Raw genomic sequence first — 24,645 nt, forward strand, 5'->3', positions numbered from 1 at the left:
TAAATGCGACAGTGGTTTAAAAAGATTCAGTAGCAAGGTACACTGGATTATTTACTGCATAGAGGACAAGGTCACACAAAACTGTCGGGGAGACCCTCTCCTTGAGTCACGAGGTTCAGAAAGGACCCCCTCCCTTTTTAAACTCCTTCTCAGAGAGGAGTCTAGGGGCGGCTGGATCCAATGCTAGTCCCAGACTTGGTCCACAGTTCATGCGTAAAGGAACTGTATATGCGCCATCAATCCTTCATATCACTTAGGTAAGACTTCAAAGTTTAGCATGCTTCTTCCCAATTCACTTACCGACTGACATGGTAAGGATTCTCTCAACCTCGAGGAGTAACCTCAAGAGGCATCCCTACTCAAGAGGAGATCCTCCATGCAGCCCGCTGCCGTGCAGGAGAGCTCAACAGTGCTTGGCCTGTCCATAATTTATAGAGTAAGATGATTGACTTACAGTTCCACACAGACCTTGGTACCGTGTTGCCAACCATCCCCAAAGTCACAACCCAGACATGACCCCCATCGGTAGCCGTGACCCAAGCTAGGGGTGGAAGGGGGTGGGGGGGCACCACCACACTACAAGCTCTGAAGCAGCACTGCTCTAAACTTGAAAGAGTATGTATTAAAATGTCATAATAATTGTCAGCTTTCCCAAAAGCAAAAGAAAACATGATAGCAGACCTGAAGGGCTCTGCACTGTACATACCTTTCTCTCTATTTCCTCTCCCCAAAAGGAAAGAGGCTTTGAAGCGTCTCTGAACAAATGGTTTGGGCTATTTCAGATTAAAAAAAGAATAAAGCTCAAAGTCTAGAACCTTACAAAAAACAACAATAAAACAATAAAAACAGAAAAACATAAAAAACCCACCAGCTTGTCAGCAGCCATCTCCCTAGTTACACCAAAAAGCCTATTTACATGGAAAATCTTACACTGTTTGACATCTACACGATCATACGCATCATTCAGCTACAAGGAAAAGGCAATCTGTATGGGTGATACCCCTTGTTTAAGGGCACCTAGGTTCTGTAAGTTTTAAGGATAGTTAGGAAAATAAATAGATGTGAAAAAACTCTCTTGATATTTGTAGTGTCTCCTCTTATTTGGCTTCTTGCTTCCGTTGTTATTTTTTTGCTTTGGCCAGTAGATTTTGTGTCTGGCCACTCAGAAAAAGCCCCTTCCCCATTTAGCAGTCCAGAAATGGAAGCTTAATGGAAAAGAATATTCTGGTTTCACCTCTCCAATTAGAATGCCAATCCACATTCTTAAGTTTCCACATAATAAAGACTTTTATTTATATAAAAGCAATGAGATGCAAAACAACTTTACAACTCCTACAAAAGTGAAGTATAAGCAAAAATATCAATTATGACTTGTACTCATAACTTTACAAAAGCATTTATCAGTCACACTGACTGCATAACTGCAGTTACAATAATCTCTTGCAAATACGTGAAGCTTTCTACATACTGTCATATTTTACTTTGCCATCAGCATAAATCCATGTGACTCATTACCTTTTTTCTAAAGGTATCTTCTAAAGCAACACTAGAATACAGATACCAACAGAAAAGACAGATGTGTTAAAAATATTATCAATTATTTCAGAATTATTAGAAAGACACATTATTTACTGCATTATTCCTTGGCTCCTACTGCTGTAACTATATTGCTGTTTATAAACTGAAAAGTTTTTAAGTCTTAACTCAAACAGTTGATTTACTGTATTGGCTGACGTTGCAGAATCCACATCACTGAGCCATCTGCACCACAACTGCTTTCCAGGCTTTGTCTTTGTCAAAATCCTTTAAGGTATTGTTGGAAACCTAAAAGTAAGCAAATTTCAGCGAAATGGAAACATGAAACAACACTTTGGTTAAAAACTGAAGTTCAAGCAAATAATATCTGAGAGAACCTAGGAGAATGTAAACATGAATGGTTACAGTCTGAGCTATAAAAATATTCTATACATTGTAAATTGTATCAGTTTGTATATTGTATAGTAAACATTTATGATACCAAACACAATAGTGTAAATTGTATAATACTTGAAACATTTGGGTCAAAGAAATTTGGCCGAATTCCTATTTTAAACATGTTGCTTAGGACATCTTTTCAAGATTTTTGCCAAAATGTGACTGAAAGCTGTAGCATCTAAATCTCTAAACCCAAAGCCAGAAGTCACCCCACTACGCGCAACTGAAGCAAGATTTATCTACATATATGCAAGCAAACCGAGGTCTTGTCTAAGAACACAGACTCCTGAGAAGCCAAAGGGACCTACAACTTCACCTGCAACATTATTTATGTGTTTAAATACTAACAGGTAAGCAAGGTGGTGTTGCTTTTCTGGACAAAGTGCTCCTCTTGGCATTTAGCTCTCACCTAATTTCTCAGTGACTCACACACTAGGTATACTTATGTAAATACCCCCAGAATAGATCTGTTTAGCCATGCCATGACCTATGCTCCAAAATGTGACTTGCAGCAGTGGAAGTGCTGATGTGCGCCATCTTTTATACAGAACATAACTCTCAGGACACAGATCCAGAAAATAAGCAACCTGTGCCAAATGCCCTCAGCAGCCTGAGGAGACGCAAATCCACAGTTTCCATCTTCCATTACCAGCTGTATAATGCCTTGACTGAATTTCAGTCCCTGCTCCTGATGCTTTCTATCCAGTGCTGTTTCAATGCAGATGGTCCCTCCAGAGCAGGGACCGAGTCCAGCATTCCCTCTTTCTAGTGCTGCGCCATGCAGTAAACATCCAGCTAACGTGTGTTACTCTCTCCTAGTCTTTGAGGATACAGAGCTTTGCTCTGTACAGCAGAGATGAGGAAGGTCTAAGGGCTACAGCGCTGTGCTAGGTGATGGATGTAGTTAACCTACACAGGCTGATGACAGCTGGGTTCCGCCAGTCCCTGAAAGATCACTCCAGCCCTGAACGACTATATGAAAAGCGGGAACAGTAACACTGGCACCCTCATGCTCTAAAAAAAGTATGTGCCAAATTTTTGTCTTAAAGGATAGCTTGACTGTATGTGTAAATGCAGGAGGGAAATGGAGGGAAATACCAATTCTGATCTTTATCACCAACTTTGTTAGGGTAGTTAGGACATGGAGAGAGAGACCTGGGATTCCAGGCAGCCTCCTCTGGGTGCTACTTCGTACTGTCCAGCACAAGTAGTCAGTCACCCAGCTTGTTCATTGTTATTCCTGCGCTCCAGGTTCTTAACTCTTCCCATTCGCAGTTTAGAGAACTTAAGAGAACTAACTCAGCTTAGTAAATTCACTCCCCCACAGCAGGCCTTGGGAAGGTATAATTGTATCAAGTACTCTCATTCCATAGCCCAAAACATCTGCTCACACTGCAAGGGTTAAATCCATTCCTTTCTTAATAGATGGCTATCTCATTATCAGAACATGGTCATGCAAGGCCCATCATCTTCTCTGTAACTTCATTCTGACATATAAATACCAATTATGGATCTGCATCCTGTGGAGTAGGACAGTAGGACTATCATTTTATCTCAGTACAGTGGTGAACCTCATCTGTAATTCAGAGCCCACACTACAAGTAAGAACAAAAGGAGGCTTTAACCTTACAACTGTTTTTCTCTTAACAGGACTTGTGATCGATTGACAGGTACTGAGTCTGTCATGCCCCAGTTATCATTTAACCAGCAATGTAATATCTCTTTATTACGAAATTCACCAATGCATTCAGATCTTCACAGTTTTACAGAGCAGCTTTTAATTGTGATCTGAATTAAGTAACTCAGAATATTATGCAAAATATCTTTCTAAATACAGATTTTTAAATTTTATAATAGGTATAAATACATACCTCTGTTGTTCTGTATTCCTGTTTTTTAACCTGTGATGCTGTCCATGACGAATCATGTAGTTTCATTTTTGTCTTGTAATTTACACACTGTATTACAGTTCCAATAGTAAGGCATGCCTGAATTAGCAGCATCAACATCAGAAGCAACAGGAGTACATCATAAGATTGCTGAAAATAGAGACATTAAATATGTTGTTAACTACCCCAATAAAATATTTTCTGCCATTCCCACTCGAGATTTTTATCTAGATTTCATTTTTTAACTCAAATTATAATTTAGTTTACTTCAACATGAGGCTTCAATAAAAATTTGAGTGCTTGAGTTTGCTCAAAGTAGAGTAGATCTGTAATTTCTAAGAAAATATTGATTTGATAAATGATCTTTTCCTCTAGAAATAGAACAGAATTGAGGAAACCATCCTCCAAAATATAGAGCCTTCCTACTGGTCTGACCTGAGCAATGCTGCAGCTATGCCTAGCCTTGTGCCTTGCTGGCTCTGACCTTGCCCTGCTGACTTCAATTCCTGGCTGACCTCGGATCTGTCTCACTTCTATGGACTCGTCTGGCAATCAGACTGAACTGAACTATTGGAGGAACCTGGTTACCATGGCCAGGCTTGCCTTTGTTTTCTTTTTTTTGGGTAATGTAGGGACTGCACCCCTTGCCAATGAGGTCACTGCCCTTGTCTGCCTTGCTGTCACCTTCCACTCCATTGTTCACTCTCCTTCGCAGAGCAGCCCACTCTTGCTGCATCCAGACAGAGTAGCATAATATAAGAAATGCTCTGCAGGGTCACACCAACTGTCTAGACAGTCCAATCTGTCTTCAACATGTATCACAGGAGAAGCTACTTAAAGAGAACATGTAAGCTGTGGCCACTTCCTGAGGTCCAACAACGTGCTATGCTCCTCCAGTATCAGAACACAATCACATACTCAAAAGCTGTCTTTCCAGTCCCTAAGATCTCAGCTTAATAAACATTTTCCCCCTCTTCCAAAATTACAAGACTACTTAAGGACTAGGGGGTACTCAGAGTCAAGACTCTTATTGATCCTATTTTAATCTCCATAAATGTTTTTTTTTAACATCATCACGGATTGCTGAACACTTTGACGGTAAAGCCCTAGAAAGCTCTTCAGCAATGCACTGGTAACACTTCATATTGAAATGCTTTAAGATTTGCAAACTTTTTTTTTTATTCTCTGCCTCAGTCCTGGCTTTGAATGAATACAGGTGTAAGCTTACAATCCCAACATGCCACCTGTTGGTAGACATCCCAAGAAACAGAAAAACGTATTCAAGTAAACCTAGAATCTTTAATTTATATACTAGAAATGTATAAAAACCTCAGAGTCCAGCATACTACATATTATTTTTACTGATTTTTTAGAATAATATCCCATTATATTTAAGCTATAATACCAGGGTGGCAACAGATTTAACATACTTTAAATTATATCATTAGTCAAGTAGGAGTTTTCTGAATAATCTCTATACATTTTTATTCAATCTTTATAATACAGTACCTTGTCCTCTTAAACTTCCTAATTTATTCTTGTGTTGCTACTGTAATAAGTAGATGTTAATTTTTCAGTTGCATAAAAATACATACTTTAACAGCAGGTGGGTAACTTTTAAAGATGTCAACAACTTGCATGATACTGAAGGATAAGTATGCAGAAGCTGTGAACAACAAAGGAGAGGTAACACTGCTAATGGCAATCAGGACTTCAACCTAAAAAATAAGATAATAAATGTTAAATAAAAACAAAAACAAGTTACCGCTTTGGTTTATGAAATATATATATCTCCTTGAAGCAAGCATAACAAAAGTGTGTAAAAGTGTAAGATCACACACATGAGACAAATAAAGAGCCACCCACTTTGCATGGAGATACAGAAGCAAGCTTGGAATAAATTAAGTTTCCTAGTCAAAACACTACTGTTTTGTAATTAATCTTCCATTTAATATGGATGATGGGGGTTTTGTTTGATTTTAAAAGTGTCTTTCACATGTAGATAGAGGAAGCAATACCCAATTTAGACAGCTAGTATAAAAGCATCATTTATTCTTCAGTTTGTATGAAATAATGAAAATTAACAGCAGATATTCCAGACTTACAACCTAAAATAACTATGCAAATATATTTGAGTGTTTTGAGGCAAATTCATTTCAATACCATAGCAGCCAAGTTTTCATTCAAATATCATCGTACAGGATCAAATTCTGACTTCAGTTGTGGTCATGCATCATTACTGACTTAAATACATTTGCATGACTGTAACTTAGATACGGAGGCTTAACTACACATCTGGGACAGCCAAGGAATAAATGCACTCTACTGAATATTCTTAGTCCTTGTTGCTAGTCACGCAGATGAGGAACTTGTTTAAAATAGATTCTAGGTCCAGTGCAGCCTGCACACCTAATTTTCTTCTTTCAGAAACCACAGCTTGTAATCAAAGAAGAACAAAACAGAAACGACCTCAGCTCAGGAGCACGAAAGCAGTTCTGGGCATACCATATGAGTTATGTTATCTTCCTATAGTAATATCCATTTCCAAGGAACCAGTACAAAAAAGAACAATCAACAGTCCTTTTAATTCTTTTCTAGAATTGGTGGAATTTAGTCTCCAAAGAACCTACTGGATTTCTTTTCAGGAATACTAGTTTACACTCATGCTACATATTTCTGTCACTTTTTGCAGAAGTAACTAAAAACAAGTGCACAAACATGAGTAGCGTCCACTATCACAGGTAGGCTTTCTTAGCATTATTCCACTCTAATGACAAAATCCAATAATTTTACACACTTACCAGACATTTACTTGGATATTCAGCAGCTACGTGACTTGCAATAGCACTTGGAAAGCACTAAATAATAAAGCACCATAAAATAAATATTTACCTACTTGAAAATTACACAAATTACAATTTAGTTACAGTGATACCCACTAGTCACAGGTTGCATTCTAAATTTCCTGAAAAGGTAAAACTGTATAGACTTATTATGATAGTATTAGGAACCAATTAGTCAAATAGAGATAAAACTAATCTTCATTTAACCTGCATTTAATGGGTATCATGTATTAAACGTACACATACTGAAACATGATTATCCTCAAAACTCGACACTTCTACATAAAAACCTAATGAACTCTGCTGAACTTTATGAATTCTGAATGCCGAAAAACCTGTTTATGATCTTTTTTCACTTCATGCTGAAGTATTTTCCAGACATAGTAGCTATATATAAACCTATATTCATTGTCTTCTTTCTCAACTGGTTCAATTCGTGGCAAGCAGGGTAGCCCAGCATCCTTTATGAATCCAGTGCTCCTAAGTACAGGCTCTTCTTAGTGAGAAGAGTTACAATCAGTCTCAGGCTTTTAAGACAGCTAAGGCTGACAGGCTAACAGTGATGTTCTAAGTATTCTACCACACTGAAACTAAACTTCCTTTTTATTTTGCAGCCTGAAATATTCTAAAACCTGTTTGACAAAACACCTCTACTTCTAAAGCCTTTGTTTCATTACTCATTTCCATTTTACTGAACTAAGCACTGAAAATGTATCAGAACATTTTATAATAACCAAAGTACTGTAAATTAAAACAGAACAAGCATATTGCATAAGTATATTAAGTATATATTGAAGCACTAATTTATTTGCTAAGCAGCAACTGCAAACCAGTATTAGGGTCAAATAAATACTCCAGTAGTGAGAGGAAAAATGAAAAAAAAAAAAAAATCAAATGTGTTGTTTTAAAGGAGTACCTTCATTCTGCACTACTTACAGCAACTAAGATCCAAAAGAATGTTACTGAAAGATATGGACCTGAGACTAGAACATCCATATTCAAAGCTATTATTCCACCAAATACTGATGAAATTCCAATAATCACCTCAATTACCTAAAACAAAGAAGAGCAGACAAATCATTAACAGTGCATTTGAACACCAAATTTCCTATTTGCATATAGAAAGGAACTCATTAGCTATGCATGAAGTCAATGCTTTTAAGATCTACAATACGGCAAAACTCCAGCTGGTTTAAGTGAAAACAAGATCAGCTTCATTATACGTATTTATGCTCTCATTTATTAGCTCCACTGAACAACAGTTCAGTTTACACTATTCATCCTCAAGCCATTAAGTAGTCTCCGTCCTGTTACACATGGCAGTTACCATTTATCTTGTAATATTCTAAAAGGAAACATTTTAAGATATATCTCTCGCTTCTGTCTTTATTCTTCCACTTCTTACCTACACTGATCTCTTCCTGGCTTTAAGGAAGCTTAGCACTTAGAAAGATGAAAGAACAAATTGATTTAATTTGAAAGAAAACAACGCTTTTCTTACTGCGTATGACTTCAGAATTCGAGTAGGAAAGCTGACATTGCTCAAAACGATGGTACTGTCATATGCAGTATTCTAGAGGAGAATACAAAATCACGATCAAAAAAAGTACACAAAGCAATACATTTCTTTCTAATATCTTGTACAACCCGGTACCAATCCTAATGGTGGCACACAATGCCTGGCTGGCCCATCAGAGCTGACGGTGACACACACCAAGGTGTTCGCCAGTGTCAGACCACATCAATCACATTAAAAACAGATTATGTAGTCTCACATTAGCTGTTAGACAACCACTGTTCAACAAATGAAATATGGTCATCTTGTCTCCCCTTTCCACTTTCAAAATACATACTTTCTTCCTGAGCCTTCACATTTTACTGATGTGGAAAAAGAGTAACTGAAGGAGGACAGTACCCTACACGACTTGATCTAGCAAACAGTACATCCACCAGAACACAAAATGGCACAGCATGTTTGCTTTATTATTAATTAAAAGAAGTACTGTTGTAGGAAAATGAGGATGGGATTTGGGAGAGCACTTGTGACTAACGAAAATTTTATCTATACTCCCAAATCCTGAGGCCAATATTCATTGTCCAGATATCACCAAATTGGCATACATGACGAATACTTTCTCTACCTCAGGCTTCAAAAAGGGACTGCTTGCATACATACAAGTCACAGTATTCTAATGTTTCATACGTCATTAAGTTTTGTTCTACAAAACAGAAATAAAACATTTGCCATGTCTGCTCGTAAGATATTCAATGAACCCTGTGCTGTATAACCGCAACTGGTCACTTTGCAGAGGGCCCACTGTACTCTTAAAGACAGAAGAAGCTATCACTATTTAGTATTGTAATTTTATTTATTATTCAAATCTAGTTGTACTATGGAATATGAAATTATATACTGGAATTGTCACTAACTTGTCAACATACGTCATATCAGAAAAATCTAGTATTTTTTAACACACAAAAAAAGACGATGTTTTTAATCCTTAAGGATGTACCTACTTTCTTTCTTGTACAGCAGTCTTCAGTAGACCTAGCTGAAATGATCACAGTAGTTGCCATGAAGATTTCCAGCAGAATAAGTAGAATCAAGTTGAAATTTATCTGTCAGTAAAATCCCAGACATAAATGAGTTACATCTTCCATATCAAAAAAAAAAAGGAGGGAGTGGAATCCAGTAGGATCCAGTGTCTATTTTCTGTAACATTTAGACGTATCTATTATCAGATACTTTGTTAACTCTTTTCTTAGTTCTTGATGAATTTGTAGAACACTTAGCTGTCAGCCTAACCTAAGAAATAAACATTTATTTCATTTATGGGAATATTCTGCCTAAAGATTTTATCACTGTCTTCCAGAAGAGCACTTAATGACAAGGGGGCGATTGCTGGGTACATTTGCATTTTGCAGGGCCTCCCATGTGAAACCAGAACACTTCAGCAGTTCATGGAAGATTCACAGGAACAGAAAAGGAACAAAAAAGAGCACGCCTTACTAGCCCAGGGGTTAAGGCAATTGACTTGGGAGGCAGGAAGGAGGGCCACAAGCTCCCAATCCCTGTGCTGCAATGCAAATGGTGTGATACAGTGGCAAATGCTGAACGAAAACATAATCCAAAGAACTGGGCCGAGAATCCTAGCACTGTGCTCTACCCAGTGTTAGTAGAGCATCGATAAACACTCTTCATGGTTTCACAACTGTTGCAGGTCCGACAGACCCCATTACTATGCAAAAACACGGATACTGTCATTCCTTTTGCCATCGCTCATCTTCAAGATACAAGTAAGTGAATGCCACACATAACATTTCTCTTTGGTTCCTTATCATCTCCTGAAAAGAGGTAGCGATCTACTCTGCATGCACTGTATCTTTTTCTAGAGGCACACAAGTTAGGCAGAGTGGATCTCCCTCTTTTGTCTTCAAAGGCACCATGTTTTCCCTCCAGCAGCCCAAGATAACATTTTGTGGTTAGGTCTGGCCATTGGGCATCGTACCAAAAGTTCAGGGAGAACCGGCTCCATTCAGAACCTATAGAATTATAGCAAACCATTGTTCAATGACTTGGAACAGAATTATATTGTTCCCTCATGTCAGACCTGCTTTGCAGATGATCAAATCTCAGTTTTTCTCTGCCATGTATCTTGCAGCGCACGTTTTTTGAAAAAGATAATAAATGGCAGATTTGAGAGGCTTTTTTGGGTACTGAAATTCATTCTTCTTGGGAAATCATAATTAGAACTATGTGCCTCACAGTACACAACAGACTGTACAGTTGTACTAGAGCCACAAACAGCAATAAATGTCATAGTGGTAACATTCTAGCGAAAGTGCTAGCACGGAGAATAAAGACATTATTTGGCAAAAGAAGAGGTGTCAAACATGTGGCCTGCAGAACAGTTCAATCCAGCCTGTAAATTCCCATGATTTGGACATGTTTTGACATGGAGTGCTGGTACTGACGTGGGCTGGCAAGGCCACACTACACAGTGCAGTGCCAAGACGTACAAAGTTGAGTCCAGATGCACTTTAACTGCATTGAAGCAGTAGCTCATTTAGTGCTAACTGTAAGAAGTAAATAATAGAAATTGTAAAAGTAACGGTACATAAATTACATTTTTAATTTAACTTTTATCTTTCCAGTATTTGTTTTCTGATATGACATGTCTAGAATATCAGATAGGGCCTTCCATTCATAAAATTAGTTCAACACCCCTAGACCAAAGTAAAAACATCTCATCTCCAGTTTTGGAGGTTGGGGGGTTTTGTTGGTTTTATTTTTTAAACAGAAATACAGCTAAAGCTAGAAGTAAGTATCTTTTCACACCATCTGTAGCAATGGGACATTCAATGTTAGGTTTCTAAGCGCTAAAGAAAATTACCTCCTGCAACTACCACTGTACATAAAATCTACCACCAGATGCAAAGAACCAAGACAGCTGTGTCCCTAATCCTCTTCCATAACTAGGGAACATGCAAGTGCAACTGGGAAGAAAGCAGTAGATTAGCACAACCTTAATCCAATTTGCTCTGAACCCGCACCAGGTGTTAAAAACATGGTTCAATGAAACTGTATGAAAAGGTTTAATTAATTTCAAGACTAAGTAATTTAAAGTTCAATATAGTTGCTTAAATGTGTATTTTTAACACAATTCAAGATATCTTACAGATGTTTCAAGACATCTGCACAGGTCTGACAAATAATAACAGAGGGCCCAAAGGAGACTGATGCCCTCCTGGACCAGCAGCTGGAGCAAGGCAGGACAAGCCAGCACATACCTAATGGAGACACATGCTTATGGTTAGGCAACCAGATCAAGCACCTGCACTCCAGTATCTGTGTGCACCCGCATTGCCTAGGCTTCCACTACTGTCAGGGGAGACCTTGTTCTATACAGACAAGGGAGGGAACCCCAAAAGCTTCTGGGCCAATCAGTCACTAGAGGTGGGGTTCAATTACACTGGCTGCTAGTGCCATATGAAATACTCAAGCACATCGAACATGCGTGCATGAACTGGATGTATGACATAGGACTGATGGAAGACTCTCACCCAGCCAGAGTAGAAGCACAAGTCAGGCAGAATATCTCACAGCACATTTAAAATAAGAGATGTCTAAGGCCATGGAATCCTGCCTTAGCCATCTACACTGGGGCAAACAACTGTATTGCAGGGTCCCAGTGACTGGATCATCTCAACTACAGTGAAGGTACAGACACTCAACTGACAAGGAGGCAATAAAGGTATGTACTCAATTTGGAGTTAATTTGAATCCTGTTCAAGATGTGAGCAGTGGCCAGCACGCATGAAGTTCCACTCATTTTTGTCTATCAAGCTTCTTACTCTGAGAGCTGGGAAGGAACAGAGCGGCAGCAGTGGCAGTTTGCATCTTTGACGTTGATGGTACACCAACTACAAAACTGCACGCCACTGGAGTGGTGTCCCATAGTCACAGTCTAGGACACGGCTTGTATGTTGCATTCCATTTATCCAGCTAAAGTAATTTTGTACAGTTATCCATCAACACGAGTAACATTAATGAAGGACTCAGGTCCTTTACAAGGAGGAGAAGGCAGGGTTAAGTATGAATTGTCTTAATTGGATAAATTTTTCCTTTTTATGAGTCTTATTGCAGTGATTTCACATCAGACCTAGTACTATTTTCTGCTGTAGTTTCCCACGGAGAGGGAAAATAAATACAACGATGGAAGAACAGTTAAAGATATGGTATTCCACATTTTCCTTGTACCACATGGGTAACGGAAAACAGCTGGCAGTGAGCTGCCAAACACAATGAGACGGTCTCACTGAAACAGTGTTCTTTGAAGAGAAGAGCAAGTCAGCACCTTGAATAACTCTTAAGACAGAAAGGTTCAAAAAAGCTTCAGAGCCAGGTTTGCACACACAGTTATCCTGACTCATCTTTATTCAGTGATCAACAACACAGTATGGACAGGCAAGAGACAAGTGAAAAGAATTAAAACCACATAATCAAGGATGTCTTGGGGATATTTATTGTCGCGAACATTTGGCAAAGAGAGAATCTGCCTCATTATAAATTTAATGTTTGTCACTTACACTTTCCCAGTCTAATGTAACCTCTTTTTCCAAATGGTTTGATCTGCCTTGAAAAAGTTGTTAATATTTAATAATAGAAAATACAGATTTTTATGCAATCTAAAAACTACTCACTTCAAAAGTATGCAACTAAAGTTAAGCTCTTACACACAGGGCCAGCTCAAAGCTTCTCAAGAGCATAAGCAAAATTAATTTTGTCACACTGGGGCTCATGACAAAATAGCTATTTATTGTGGTGGCAAAATGAGTCCCTTGGGCCTATCTTTCCTTGGCAGACATAGCCCTCCACTGTCCCGACAGCACTGTGATCCTGTCTACCAGAGGAAAGGAATGCACAGGGTCTGGTAGTCTCCAGTCACACTTCTCTGCCATTTTCTCTCAGAAGGCTTGGACTGGTCTCTAACATTTGAACTCTCTACCAAGGAATGAAGGGAAAAGGCAGTACTCCTGTGTCTTGTACATAATTCATTCAGCCCCAACCGCTTAAGACATTTGAGGGGGCAAATGCACGAGAGAACTGCTAGAGGAGCAATAAGCTAGCAAAGGCTGTGCAAATTGGCTGGTATAAACTGTCCTGAGATACACGCAGAACCCAGAGGGCCATGACATTGTCACATCCAACAAAGGGCAAAACTGCCCACGTCTAAAGCCAGCACAACTTGAATTCAAGTGATCTGACTGTCCAGAGTGCTAAATTGCCACAGCTCCAACTGACTGCAGTACTCAATCTCTCTGAAAATCAGACCAGCTGCACAGAAATGTGAAGCTAGACTTAGTTACCTAATTTAAAAAGCAAGTTTGTAAGTATCAGCCTAATATATTGCACTTTCTAAGGGGAAATAAACACTTTAATTTTGAAGTCCAACATCTGTGAAATCTGGAGCCAACCAGATGTTATTAAATCAGTATAGAAAACTCCAAAGCAAACTCTAGTCTCTGCATTATTTTTCTATTAGAAAAGTCTTTTGTTACTAACAGTAATTCAGATGTGCTATATTATTACAGGGAGCCATTATTATTGCTGAGCTGTCAGTATCACAGCAGCTGATATGATAGTGCGAGAACAACAGCACATGAGAGCAGTCATTAACCTTCATGTGAAATGTATGACATAGCTGTACTGAGTACTGCTATTCTGTGATAGTCTGTAATGAACATTCATCAATGGTAATGATAATACTTATCACTACGCTATGTACTCATACATGTAATATTCTTATGTAGTACAGAGCTCTCAGAACATTTTACCACAGGAAAAAAAAAAAAGCCAAAACCACCCTACACTTGTACTGTTGGGCTCAGACTATCAAAGACAGATGTTAAAAGGTTGTGTGACTCAAAACAAGTGAACTTTCCCCAGCATGAAGTATGCGTGCTTCAAATGACCTAACTGCTGCATTTTCTTTGTTGATGATACATAAGAAAAACGTTCATCAAATTTTTTTTTCCTGGTGGCGTCACAAGCAAAACTATGCATTAAAGAAGATCCAGGAAAGGATTATACTTAATCTGATGATGAAATGTCCTGGAAGTAGCACTGTTTGGGACACCTCATTTCAGTACAATTCAACCCTAAAAATCGGCTAATCTACAGATTAGCTACTAATTCATTTTCAATTTTCTCTTCTGATCCTGCTCTTTCAAAATAAAGCTAAAAAAAAAAGCAACAAAACTTGCTATAGTCAACAGAAAAATAAACAGTCAGTTGATCACACTGGATCACACTTGAAGATCTAATTCATGTTCTTGAACTCTGAATACAAGAAGACAGGAAAGTAATTTTCACATTAATCTCCTCTAAGTTAGCTGTTCTGTGCATCTTTTAGCCATACAGTTTTCATCTTCGATGTCAATTTTCCGGTCTTGTCTTACTCGGAAAAGTAAAGTTACTGCTAGTCACAGACTAAGTAGGAATACTGGGGTATTGACAACCATGTAATTACATGTGATCTCCACCCACCTCACCCATTTTTTTTTTTAACAAAACTAAATGTAGCATTAATTAGTAATTATTTTAGTAACTTACATTTATAGCTGATGGATTGAGGACAAGTTTGCATCCAAACCAAATTAAACACGTTGTTGTGACAGCAAACGTAGAGACAAACAGAATCTGAAAATTTGGTATCTGAAAAACAGTTTCAGAATGGGTTTCTCTCTCATTTTAACCACAGGGGGGAAAAAGATACAATTGCCAATAAAAATCTTATACTTACCACATTAATTTTATTCCTTGCTATAGCAAAGCTGACAACTGCTGAAGGAATACACTAGGAAAATTAAAAGAGAAGACTAGTGGGATGTTCTGCACAAAGAATTTTATATATAATTCTATACACATATTTTATTTGCTCTGAATTCATATTTCAGTTAACTTAGACAAACAGAAGATCAGGAACTCCAAGGAAAGTCTGTCACTCTTGTCTGAGCTCATTAATACAATCGGCATCTGAGGATTACAAAGGGTTTAAATACACCTTCCATATCCCTCAGTTTTGACTTGCTACCCAGCACAACGTGACAAGTAAAGGAAAGAAAGTCTGTCTTTCATGAGGCGTGTCATGCCTTTGTTAGTTTAAATTAACTCTAAGAGGCCTGAGATCCTTGAGCAGGAAAAGAAAAACACTGCTACTCCCAAACTGGGTCTCTACATTCTCCAAAACCAGAAAAAGTCGTGGTTGGGTAAGCTAAAATTTGGTCAGTCGCAACACAGTTCTGAAGAACTTTGTAAAAACTGATCTGTTGAGTCAAATTACACTTCAAGAATTGTGCCTGGGATCTCCACTATGTTGACTAAGAACTGTGCTCCTATACTTAAGGGCAGAGCTAAATAGAAAAATCATGCATAAGCGAAAAGTTTCACAAACTAATTTCTCTATCCCTTAGCTGTTCCCCACCACAACAGATATGGTACCATTACAGGTGGTAATGGTAACAAACAATACAACTCTATTTCACACAAAAACATAATGTCACAACATGCTAATAAGCAAAATAAAAATATACTAAACTAAAATTATTAAAAATGTTTCCACATTAAATAATGAATTGTGTAACAAATGCTGCATTTCTTCACTAATTATCTTTTCACACATCTGAGCACTGATGGCTTAACAATGGAACCACTATAACCAGATTAATATCGACATTTAAAATTCTTGGCAGCACTTCCTTAACACCTAAATGACCTGTATTTTACATAATTAAAACATCCTTTTATGTGCTGAATACCTTAGAATCTCTAGAACACTACATGACTATGTTTAGGCAACTGAATCCTGCTACTAGTCAAGATGGTCAAAAAAGTCTAGAGAGCAACTCAGCTCATGCTAAATGAGACAGCAGTCAGTCGGCTACGCAGCTCTCTAGGCTCTTCCACCTGTATCGACTCCATTATCTGGGACTTGTTTGTTTAAAGTAAAGCATGAGTCCTGCACCTAACTTAAATCTGCAGGTCAAGTTGCAAAAATAACAATGACAGAACAGAATCCTGTCATGAACAAAGCAAGTACATCAGACTCATCTTATGCACACAGACCTAGAGTGTAGATTAAGCATATATAATGCAGGTTTTTTTTTTAAAAAAAGAGTCCATAAAAATCTAGTAAAAATACTGCACTTTGGAAAACGTCAGACATCTTTAATGCATATTTTACTAACAAAGTAATAATATGCAAGAGAACTTTTTAGTCTGCTTCAGTACTTAGATATTACGGCCAAATGCACTAGAAAAAGTAATAATTTGAAATATAATCTGAAATACATTCTGACAGCATTTAGCCAGGAAATTCCTAAATATGTAACAATGCAAATTTTCTTAAAATCAAGCACAGAAAAACTGTCCATGCAGGCAACTACTGCATGCCAGTGGCGAGCTGGTTAACAAAAATGGTAGCACAAACCAGCTGTCTTTATGACAACTGCCACTCCCTTAACCATGGGATGAAAACGCATTTAATGAACTGTTACAACAGAATTAAATCTTCCATGAAGAAAGTTAGTTGTAAAAAGACAGACAGAATAAAAAGACAATAAACCCACAAAAATTATTTATTATGGATTTTGCTGTCAAACAGCCACAGCAAATAATTAAGAATGCTTACTGAACCTGCTGCACAACGTAAATAATCCATTTCAGATGGAAAAATATTTCCCAGGTATAGCGAAAAGCCAGAAGTAATAAGGAGGCAAGTCTGCAAAGCAACAAATAAAGTAAATTAATACCAATAAAACTGTTCTTAAAAAAGCAACTAGTCAGATAGAAATCAGTAATTCCTTTCAAGTTAAGCTACTGATGAACATTTAATAATGCAGTCTTTGTGTTGATAATTTTGAAGCAAAATATCAACACATGCTGAGTTCTGAAGATATTTTGTTGGCTACCAAGACTTAACATTGAACAATACAATAAAGTCTGAATCAAGCACTGTGCCCCAACTTGGCAAACACCTCATAAAATGGTGAAAAAGTAATTGCAATGCCCAGTGGTAAGAATGTTTCAGAAACCTCAACTCAGCCTCTACTTCGCATTCTCTGCTCAGCACCACCAACATTCCTTATGCTATGGCCAGCTGGGCAATTACCAACTAGACCACAGTAACAAAAACAGCATTAGGATACATAGATGAAGATTCTTCCATCTATCTTCTTGTCTCCCTCCAAACGCTCTTCCTGAGTGTCCAGTGATCCACCCGTAAATGTTCAGCTACTCCTGTTCCCTTGCTAACTGTTCTGTTTATTTCATAATTGGCAGAGTTACACTTTCAGCAAAAAATGATAAGTGCATTCTGCTAACATTTTTTCTTCTTGCTTGTTGTTTCTCTGAGTAGGCACTTCTTTGAAGGGGCTGGGGAAGATGAGACACAGAATGGCTCTTTTGCTTTATTTGGGCATATTTTTCATGTTACAAAATTACAGGGGTCTTTAAAAAGCCCTTGTCAAAAAATGACAGAAAAAAAGGATAGCCTATGTGTGTGTATAAGCACACACACAGAGAATGCAGGCGGACTGGAAGAGCAGTATTCATAGCACACAACTTGAAATTGTGCTTGAAGTCTGTTGAGCTGTTCCTGCACAAGAACAGCCCATACTAGAAGCCACTTTGATGTCACTCTATGGTTTGCAACTGCTCCCTGAAGTAGATGGTTCGGTTCACTACGACTGCTGTTGCTCAGCATACAGACTCTCCTTTCTGGACACTGTCTTTCAGAGGAGTTGAGAGACATGAACCACTATCATACTTGGGAGAAAAATCTAATTGGAATTTATTGGATTAGTTTATTATTAAAAGTGCATTTTTGTTTATCCATAGAAGTCACCCTTTTTGATAATAAGACTTCGGCAAATGATCATTAAACATTAGTATCGCCAATCGTTCGCAACAACTCAGTAAAAAGGGAAAATCTAATTAAAGACAATTGTCCTTTTTGACAACTAAGTTTGAGAAAATGTAATGCAAAGAAAGTCAGCTCTTCCTTTGCTCTTTTTTTATGTAACAGTACATCTGAAAAGAAATCCAAGTTTCGCAAATTGTCAGAAAGGGAAAAATGTTCAGCTGTGTCCAGGAAAATAAGGCAATACTTTTATTCACTGTGCAAAAAAAAGTAATTACCGTATTAACAGTAAAACATTTTTAGCTCTTAATAAAAATTACTCTTCAAAACACATGAGCTGACAGAAAAAGAAAAGATCAAATTCTAATTGCTATAATGAACTTTAATCAACTTGGCTCAGAGCATGAAGACGCATATGATGGACACAGAAGATCAGTGTGTCCTAAGATTACAGGAGTGACACAAAAATTCAAATCACTGTGATGTTCATGTATGAAATAGGAGTATATACCTCACCTACATGAAGATTCTATCAAATAACTACATGACTATTGAACCCTGAAAGATTTATGTGGCACTTAAGTACCATTTATATTTTTAATGCCAAAATTCTATCATGGCAAGTAAAGTACTTTTAACAGTTAAAAATGTTTAAAGAAAGCATACGATCAGGATACTTTACATCCTTTATCAAAAGGCACTGCTTGGGTTGATATTTACCACTACCACACTTATTGTCTGTTTATGCTATATAATTAATATTAAAGATAAAAATCAGCCTTCCTGTATAGCATCTTTGATTAGTGCAGAATTATGCAAAGAATACCACTAGTCAATAAAGTGTTAAATTCTATGTTTGCTAAATATGTTCCTTTCTGTACAAATATTTATAATTAATACTATGGGTGATGAAATTGTGAGTTCCCAAATGATGTGAAACAGAACAGATTACTGGTCACTGAGACCTCACCTACATTTTTAATTTTCTATTATTCAAAGTACTTACTCCCATCAGCAAAGAAAAGATCCACGTTCTGTAACTAAAGCAAGGATGCAGCCTCTTTGACAGCTGAAGGTCACTGGATTTGATATCTGGTATATAATTTCCATTCTCTTGTTTTCCCCGCTCCAAAGTTGGCATCCTGTCATAGCTAAATTCTTCTCTGTAACCTTCTTCCCTGGTCATAACACCTCACAAAGGCAGATAAATAATAATAATGGAAATGTAAATGATGAAGAAAGACCAAAAATACAATTTAGTTCCTTTATATACTCAGAAAAGTGCTCAACTAGGTTTTCGCCTACCTAAGACAAAATAAATAAAAGCAGTATTTAGCAATAAGCTGTATTTGCATTTCAAAATATGTAAGCATTCTAACAACTTACTTGCATACAATAAGCAAATTACACCCTACAGCCACAGTTCATAATAATACAGTATAAATATCAACAAAATGAAAGTTTGTGTATCTATGATACTTCAATAGACTTTTATTTCAAGATCTAAGAACAAATTTTGGAGGTGTTTAGTTCAAGGACAACTCTATAACCAAAGCTTTTTTCTGTTGTCTTTTTTTTAAAAAAAACCTCTAGGATAGAAAATACATTTAAGCATGTTTAGATATTAACTATATTAACTTCCATTTGATTTTAACACTTCTTATCAGGTATCTAAAATGAAAGAGTTCACTATGAGTTCAATGAAGTCATATGCTCACAATAACTCAGCTACAGCAAACTTTTTCTAATTTACCCAATTTCAACCATTTTTCTTGTTCACTTAGCTCTTTTTTGTTGATGTCACTGCTTGCCAATCTGTTCAAATACCTTGAGGAGTATCTTATATTAGAATTAAGTTACTGCAGATTTTTCAACAGTTAAAAACCTTCATGCTTACCTTCAGCTGAAAAGTTAACTGTCAGTTTAAAACAGCCTTGTGAACACAGCTGCCTGTACACTTTGTGATATTCTCACCGTTCAGTGAGTCATGCCGTCTTTGAAAAGTTCTCCCTTACACTTTGGCTTTCAACAACATCTATTCAGATGTGGAACAAAAGCACAGCAAAAACTTCGGTTAAGCCAGGGAACAGGGAAATGCCTCCTGAATTTTAATTAACAGAACACACTAGAAAATGACTGTACTACATTCCCATAGGGCTGCTTCCAAATCAGACTAACAAATTAAAAAAGTTTCAAGTCTCTTCTATTTGAGTACTACCCCTTACTTGGCATCTTAAATAAAACCTTCCTCACAGTTTACCACTTTTAGTTATTATAATAGCCAGTGATTACAATATTCAACAATCTAGTTCTTGTTTCAAAACAGCAGAAACTACTTACAATGCAGTATTCTCCTAGAATGCACTATACATAAAATAAAGTATCCCAACAAGTTGGGAATTTATAAAGTTAGAGGTTAGAAATCTATCAAGAATATTAGCTTCACTGTAGAATTCTTCTTTATCTTTTTCTGCTAACCCTAGTCTTCTACAGTGTTCACACACACCCTGCACACTTCAATCGTGCTGACATTCATACTTACAGAACACTATGATGACTAAACAACATATTTTAAATCTAGCAGGCAGCAGTGACATGCAATGGCCAGCATACATTGGATCCAGTCCTCCTGCTTATTAGGCAATGAAAAAAAAAAAAGCAAGCTTTTATCTTGAAGATGTTGGCACCCTGACAGCTACAGCAATGACAGGGTCTTTTGTATAAACTTTAAACACTGTTGTAACCAAGACACAATTAAATCTTCAGTTCTCTGAAGGGCATCACCTTTAAAGTATGCTAGAAAAACTTTAGAGCAGCACTGCTTCTCAATTTGTAGGGACTGTAGATTTTGCTGTTCTCATAATGCCAGCCAATACTGAAAGAATATTAAAATGTTACAGTTGTTTTAGTAGACGGAAACATGGAAGTTAATACACCAGACACAGCATTAGACACAGCTGTAAACCGTGTTAGAAAAGGGAAAAGAAAGAGCCTGCGTAGCCAAGCGAACTGTCTTAAGCAATTAAGCCCTTCTGTTCCTCTGTTCATGGAAGAAACACTATGCAAACATTTCCATTATCTGTAACTTTTCAACAATTATGATTTAATGGAAAATGAGCAATACTTACTTCACATCTTTTTCAGTGAATGCTAGGTGCTGGTTCACTCTAACACAAATTACCATAGATATAAAACAGGATCATATTTTATACCTTTTGACCAATTTAGGAGATCAACTTATTTTTCACACAATATTGGTGAGATACTCAGGTATTTACTTGATCTAAACTCTTTGAAAAAAAAGAATTTATAAAAGTCCTGCGCCACTGAACAGAGCAGGGCTCAAACCCTAGAAGTTTCTGTTCACAATTCCAAGTGTTTCAGCAACTATTGTACCTGAAAGCTCCCTCTCTCAAGCGTGGCACTACAGTGTTTTCTCCGATTATGGTGAAATTCTTTCTGCCCTCTTTCCTGTGCACTTCCTTAAGGGCTAAAAATTTGCAATTTTCCTTTTTTTTGCACAGAGGTTCACCACACAATTACCATACCCTCTGCATTGGGCATCGGTGCCAACAAAAATACTTAAACTTCACAGTTCAGTTTCTGCTCTAAAAATTATCTGAGGCCCTTGTTTTAGGTTCCTTTAATTTCATATTCCTGATTCCATAAAAGTCTTGGGTCACTTTTGTGTATACGCAACCATAAGACAAGATCTGGTAGCCAGAGCAAAAGTCACAGGCCAAGACCTTAAAATTCTAGGTAAAGTAGAAAGGTGCTGTTCAAAGAGATTCCTCCCAATTCTAAAGGGTGCATAGGAAACCTACACAAAGACTGCAGGAAACAAAACAATGCCAACAGAACATTACTGGTTTCTGAAAACGATTTACAAATTAAGTGGCTTTATTCTAAGCTAGGCCAAAAGATGTCAAGGGATGACAATCAAATCCAACCAAATCATCACTTACTTCCACCACTGAAAATGACCACTGAACATGTTCACGCTGCCTGAAGCAGCTATAGCAGATACAAGGTCATTTGCCAGAGTTGTGCCATGCGAGAATCCTCCACAGTAACCGCCAAATGTGAAAAACAGATTGACAATTACAGCTGATCTGCCAAGGGACAACACGATAAAAAAGTACATAAACTTGTCATAGTCCTACTTTTGCATCAGTAATTAATAAAAAAGCATTCTGTCCTGGAACAGTTTCCCTAGCACTGAACCCAGGCTCATGCCATGTTCCCAAACACAAAAGCAAAAATATACAGCACCTGAAGCTCTGGTGAAATTTATTTTTACCATGCTGACCAACCCTCCCTTTTTCTGATGAGTTTTTATTCGCTACACTACATATGCATTCTCTTACACAATATTTAATTACACTACTTTAGCTCTTTACCTGTGTTCCTTGTTCAATATTTTCAGCTCTTATAAAATCAGCTCTTTGAAGCATGTTCTTTCTCTGGAGCTGATTTCTCAACCCTTGTTTCCCAGCTGATGTCTTGGGGCATGTACTGAACCAAGAGCATAATGTAGGCCAAACAGCTTCAAAGGGATGTCTTGCTCTCCTAGTATAATATAAACTTACTTGGATTTAGTCCTTCACGTGAATCATCATCTGGAGAGTTTAAACAGGTTCGATCCGTACATTATTATCCATTGTATGCTATTAAAATACAAAATACTTCTAGTTTTATGGATGTCATAAACACATCATGCTAGCATTTTAAAGGACATTCAGATTGAATACTGGTCTTTTCTATCAAGGTCATTTTCTTAATAAGGTTCCTGAGAAGCACAACAGTGAGAACACTGTTATAAACTACAGGATCTTCAGACAGGAATTTGTGCATGTGTAACTACTCCTCCCCTCCAGAAAAACAATTTCTTCACCTGTCACAGTTTTCCCAACCAACACTCCTTTGCCTGAACTCCACAGGAATCTTAGTGAAAGAAAACGGTAGTTAAAATGCTTTAAATCAACATATCTAAAGGTGGAGGCTGTCACTCCCTCACCACTTTTCTAAAAAGATCACTGACTACAGACACTCATACAGGTTTCTCCTCTCAACAGCGTCACCTCAGTTACTTCAGAGCAAGACACCGAAACCTGAGTGTAATTACTGGCAACCAAAATTTCTTCTGGTCTAGGAACAGTATAGAACTCTATAAAACAATCTGCAATGCGCTCCTAGCCCTCTTTGCCTAAATAATGCTGAACTAACCATACGAGTGGAAAATAAAAGGTTGCCAAAGACAACTGCTAGTTTAGTCTCAGGATCTAATCACAGACTATGCTGACTATGCTGCCTTTCTGCAACAGCCAGCCACTAAGTAGTTTCCCACAGAAGTATACACTCTGCTGCCCAGCTTCCTGAAACTGTCTCCTGTAACAGTCTTACACTGCAGTTCCCATTGAAATTACTGGGATACTGAGATCATCAACTCAAAAAATACACTTTATGAAACACTATTTGATAAACAAAATTTAAAGGAGGTTTATAGAAGATACCTAAAGTGCATTGCAGGAAGAGAACTGGTAAAAATACCAACTACGGAAATGATAAGCAACAGTCAGTAAAACTTTCTTTCCTCTAAAGCCACAGCAGCTCCTACATTGATGATATTAAGACAAAAATGCAATTTTTTGTGTTAACCAAGTTTATAATTTTCTATAGTTTATTCTATCATTTTGAAACTGGCTACTTCTGAAATTCAGTTCAACAAAATGCCATCTGCACGTCCACACTCTTTCATACACTCCATTTTACCACACCGGACAGACTCCCATGTCCGACCAGCGCCACAAAAGCACAGTGAGGGCCCTCAGACCCGGTGAGACGGCAGCCTGCCCGCCGGGTTTGCCCGCTCAGGAACCCTCGCTTACAGAAACCCAGAAAATCGGTCATACAGTACGACTGCAATTCCAGACAGCAGCATCAGCAACCAAGAGGCTGCACGCACCCCCGTGCTTCAGGCTTTTCGTGGTAACCACACGTCGCACCATCTTTAATGTCTCCGGAACCCCGCCACCCTGAAACCCTACTGAGCGACGTCCTCTCACCCTCCTTTCTGCCAGCGGTCCCACCACTTGGCCCTACCAGGAGAGGCGTCGGCGCCTCCCCCGCGAGGCCCTGTGCCGCCTGTGCAGCGGGGGTGACAACACCCCTCCCCTCCCCGGCTCCACAGACATCCTCCCCTCTGCCTCTGAGTCGGGAGCAAAGGCGCCTCAGAGAGCCGTCTACCTCCGGGCGGGGCGGACCGGAGCGATAGGCAAGCCGCCCCCTCACAGCGGGGTGAGCGCACGGACAGCACCTCCGCTCATACGAGCCACCCCTGAGGGAAGGCGCGAAGCAGCCAGCGGAGCGGGAAGGGGGCGGTCACCGCGGCGTCACGTGACCGAGAGCGAGCAGCGTGATTGGCCGGCAGCGCCACGAGGGCTTGAAGCGCGGCCGTAGGAGGGAGCGCTGGGGCTGCCTGGGAGAGAGGGTGGGTTTGCTGTGAGGCGGTCCGGC

At 38.3% G+C, this 24,645-nt stretch overlaps 1 protein-coding gene across 5 annotated transcripts; it reads right to left on the bottom strand.

Annotated features, from left to right (window-relative positions):
* Nucleotides 1-1,749: 1,749 nt before the first annotated feature.
* On the bottom strand, nucleotides 1,750-19,315 carry MLC1 (modulator of VRAC current 1). 5 transcript variants are annotated; one of them, XM_009979301.2, is made up of 11 exons: nucleotides 19,136-19,315; nucleotides 16,900-16,989; nucleotides 15,013-15,066; nucleotides 14,823-14,924; nucleotides 9,224-9,325; nucleotides 8,208-8,279; nucleotides 7,643-7,759; nucleotides 6,665-6,721; nucleotides 5,459-5,581; nucleotides 3,846-4,013; nucleotides 1,750-1,824 (listed from the first exon to the last, which is right to left on the bottom strand). In XM_009979301.2, exons 1-11 carry the CDS (start codon nucleotides 19,313-19,315, stop codon nucleotides 1,750-1,752), a joined length of 1,140 nt encoding a protein of 379 aa, XP_009977603.1. The 5 variants fall into 5 exon arrangements, with proteins under 5 accessions (XP_009977603.1, XP_086466459.1, XP_086466460.1 ...); XM_086610333.1 differs by lacking the exon at nucleotides 16,900-16,989; XM_086610334.1 differs by lacking the exon at nucleotides 14,823-14,924.
* Nucleotides 19,316-24,645: the final 5,330 nt, after the last annotated feature.

This window comes from Tauraco erythrolophus, chromosome 4, assembly GCF_009769465.1.
Source record: "Tauraco erythrolophus isolate bTauEry1 chromosome 4, bTauEry1.pri, whole genome shotgun sequence".
NCBI classification, from domain to species: Eukaryota; Metazoa; Chordata; class Aves; order Musophagiformes; family Musophagidae; genus Tauraco; species Tauraco erythrolophus.

Coding starts and splice junctions, on each gene's coding strand:
- MLC1 (XM_009979301.2), bottom strand. CDS start 19,315: ATGACCAGGGAAGAAGGTTACAGAGAAGAATTTAGCTATGACAGGATG. Junction 9,326..14,822: donor TCAATCCATCAGCTATAAAT/GTAAGTTACTAA, acceptor TTTTACTGACAG/ATAAATTTCAACTTGATTCT. Junction 7,760..8,207: donor GAATTCTGAAGTCATACGCA/GTAAGAAAAGCG, acceptor TCTTTGTTTTAG/GTAATTGAGGTGATTATTGG.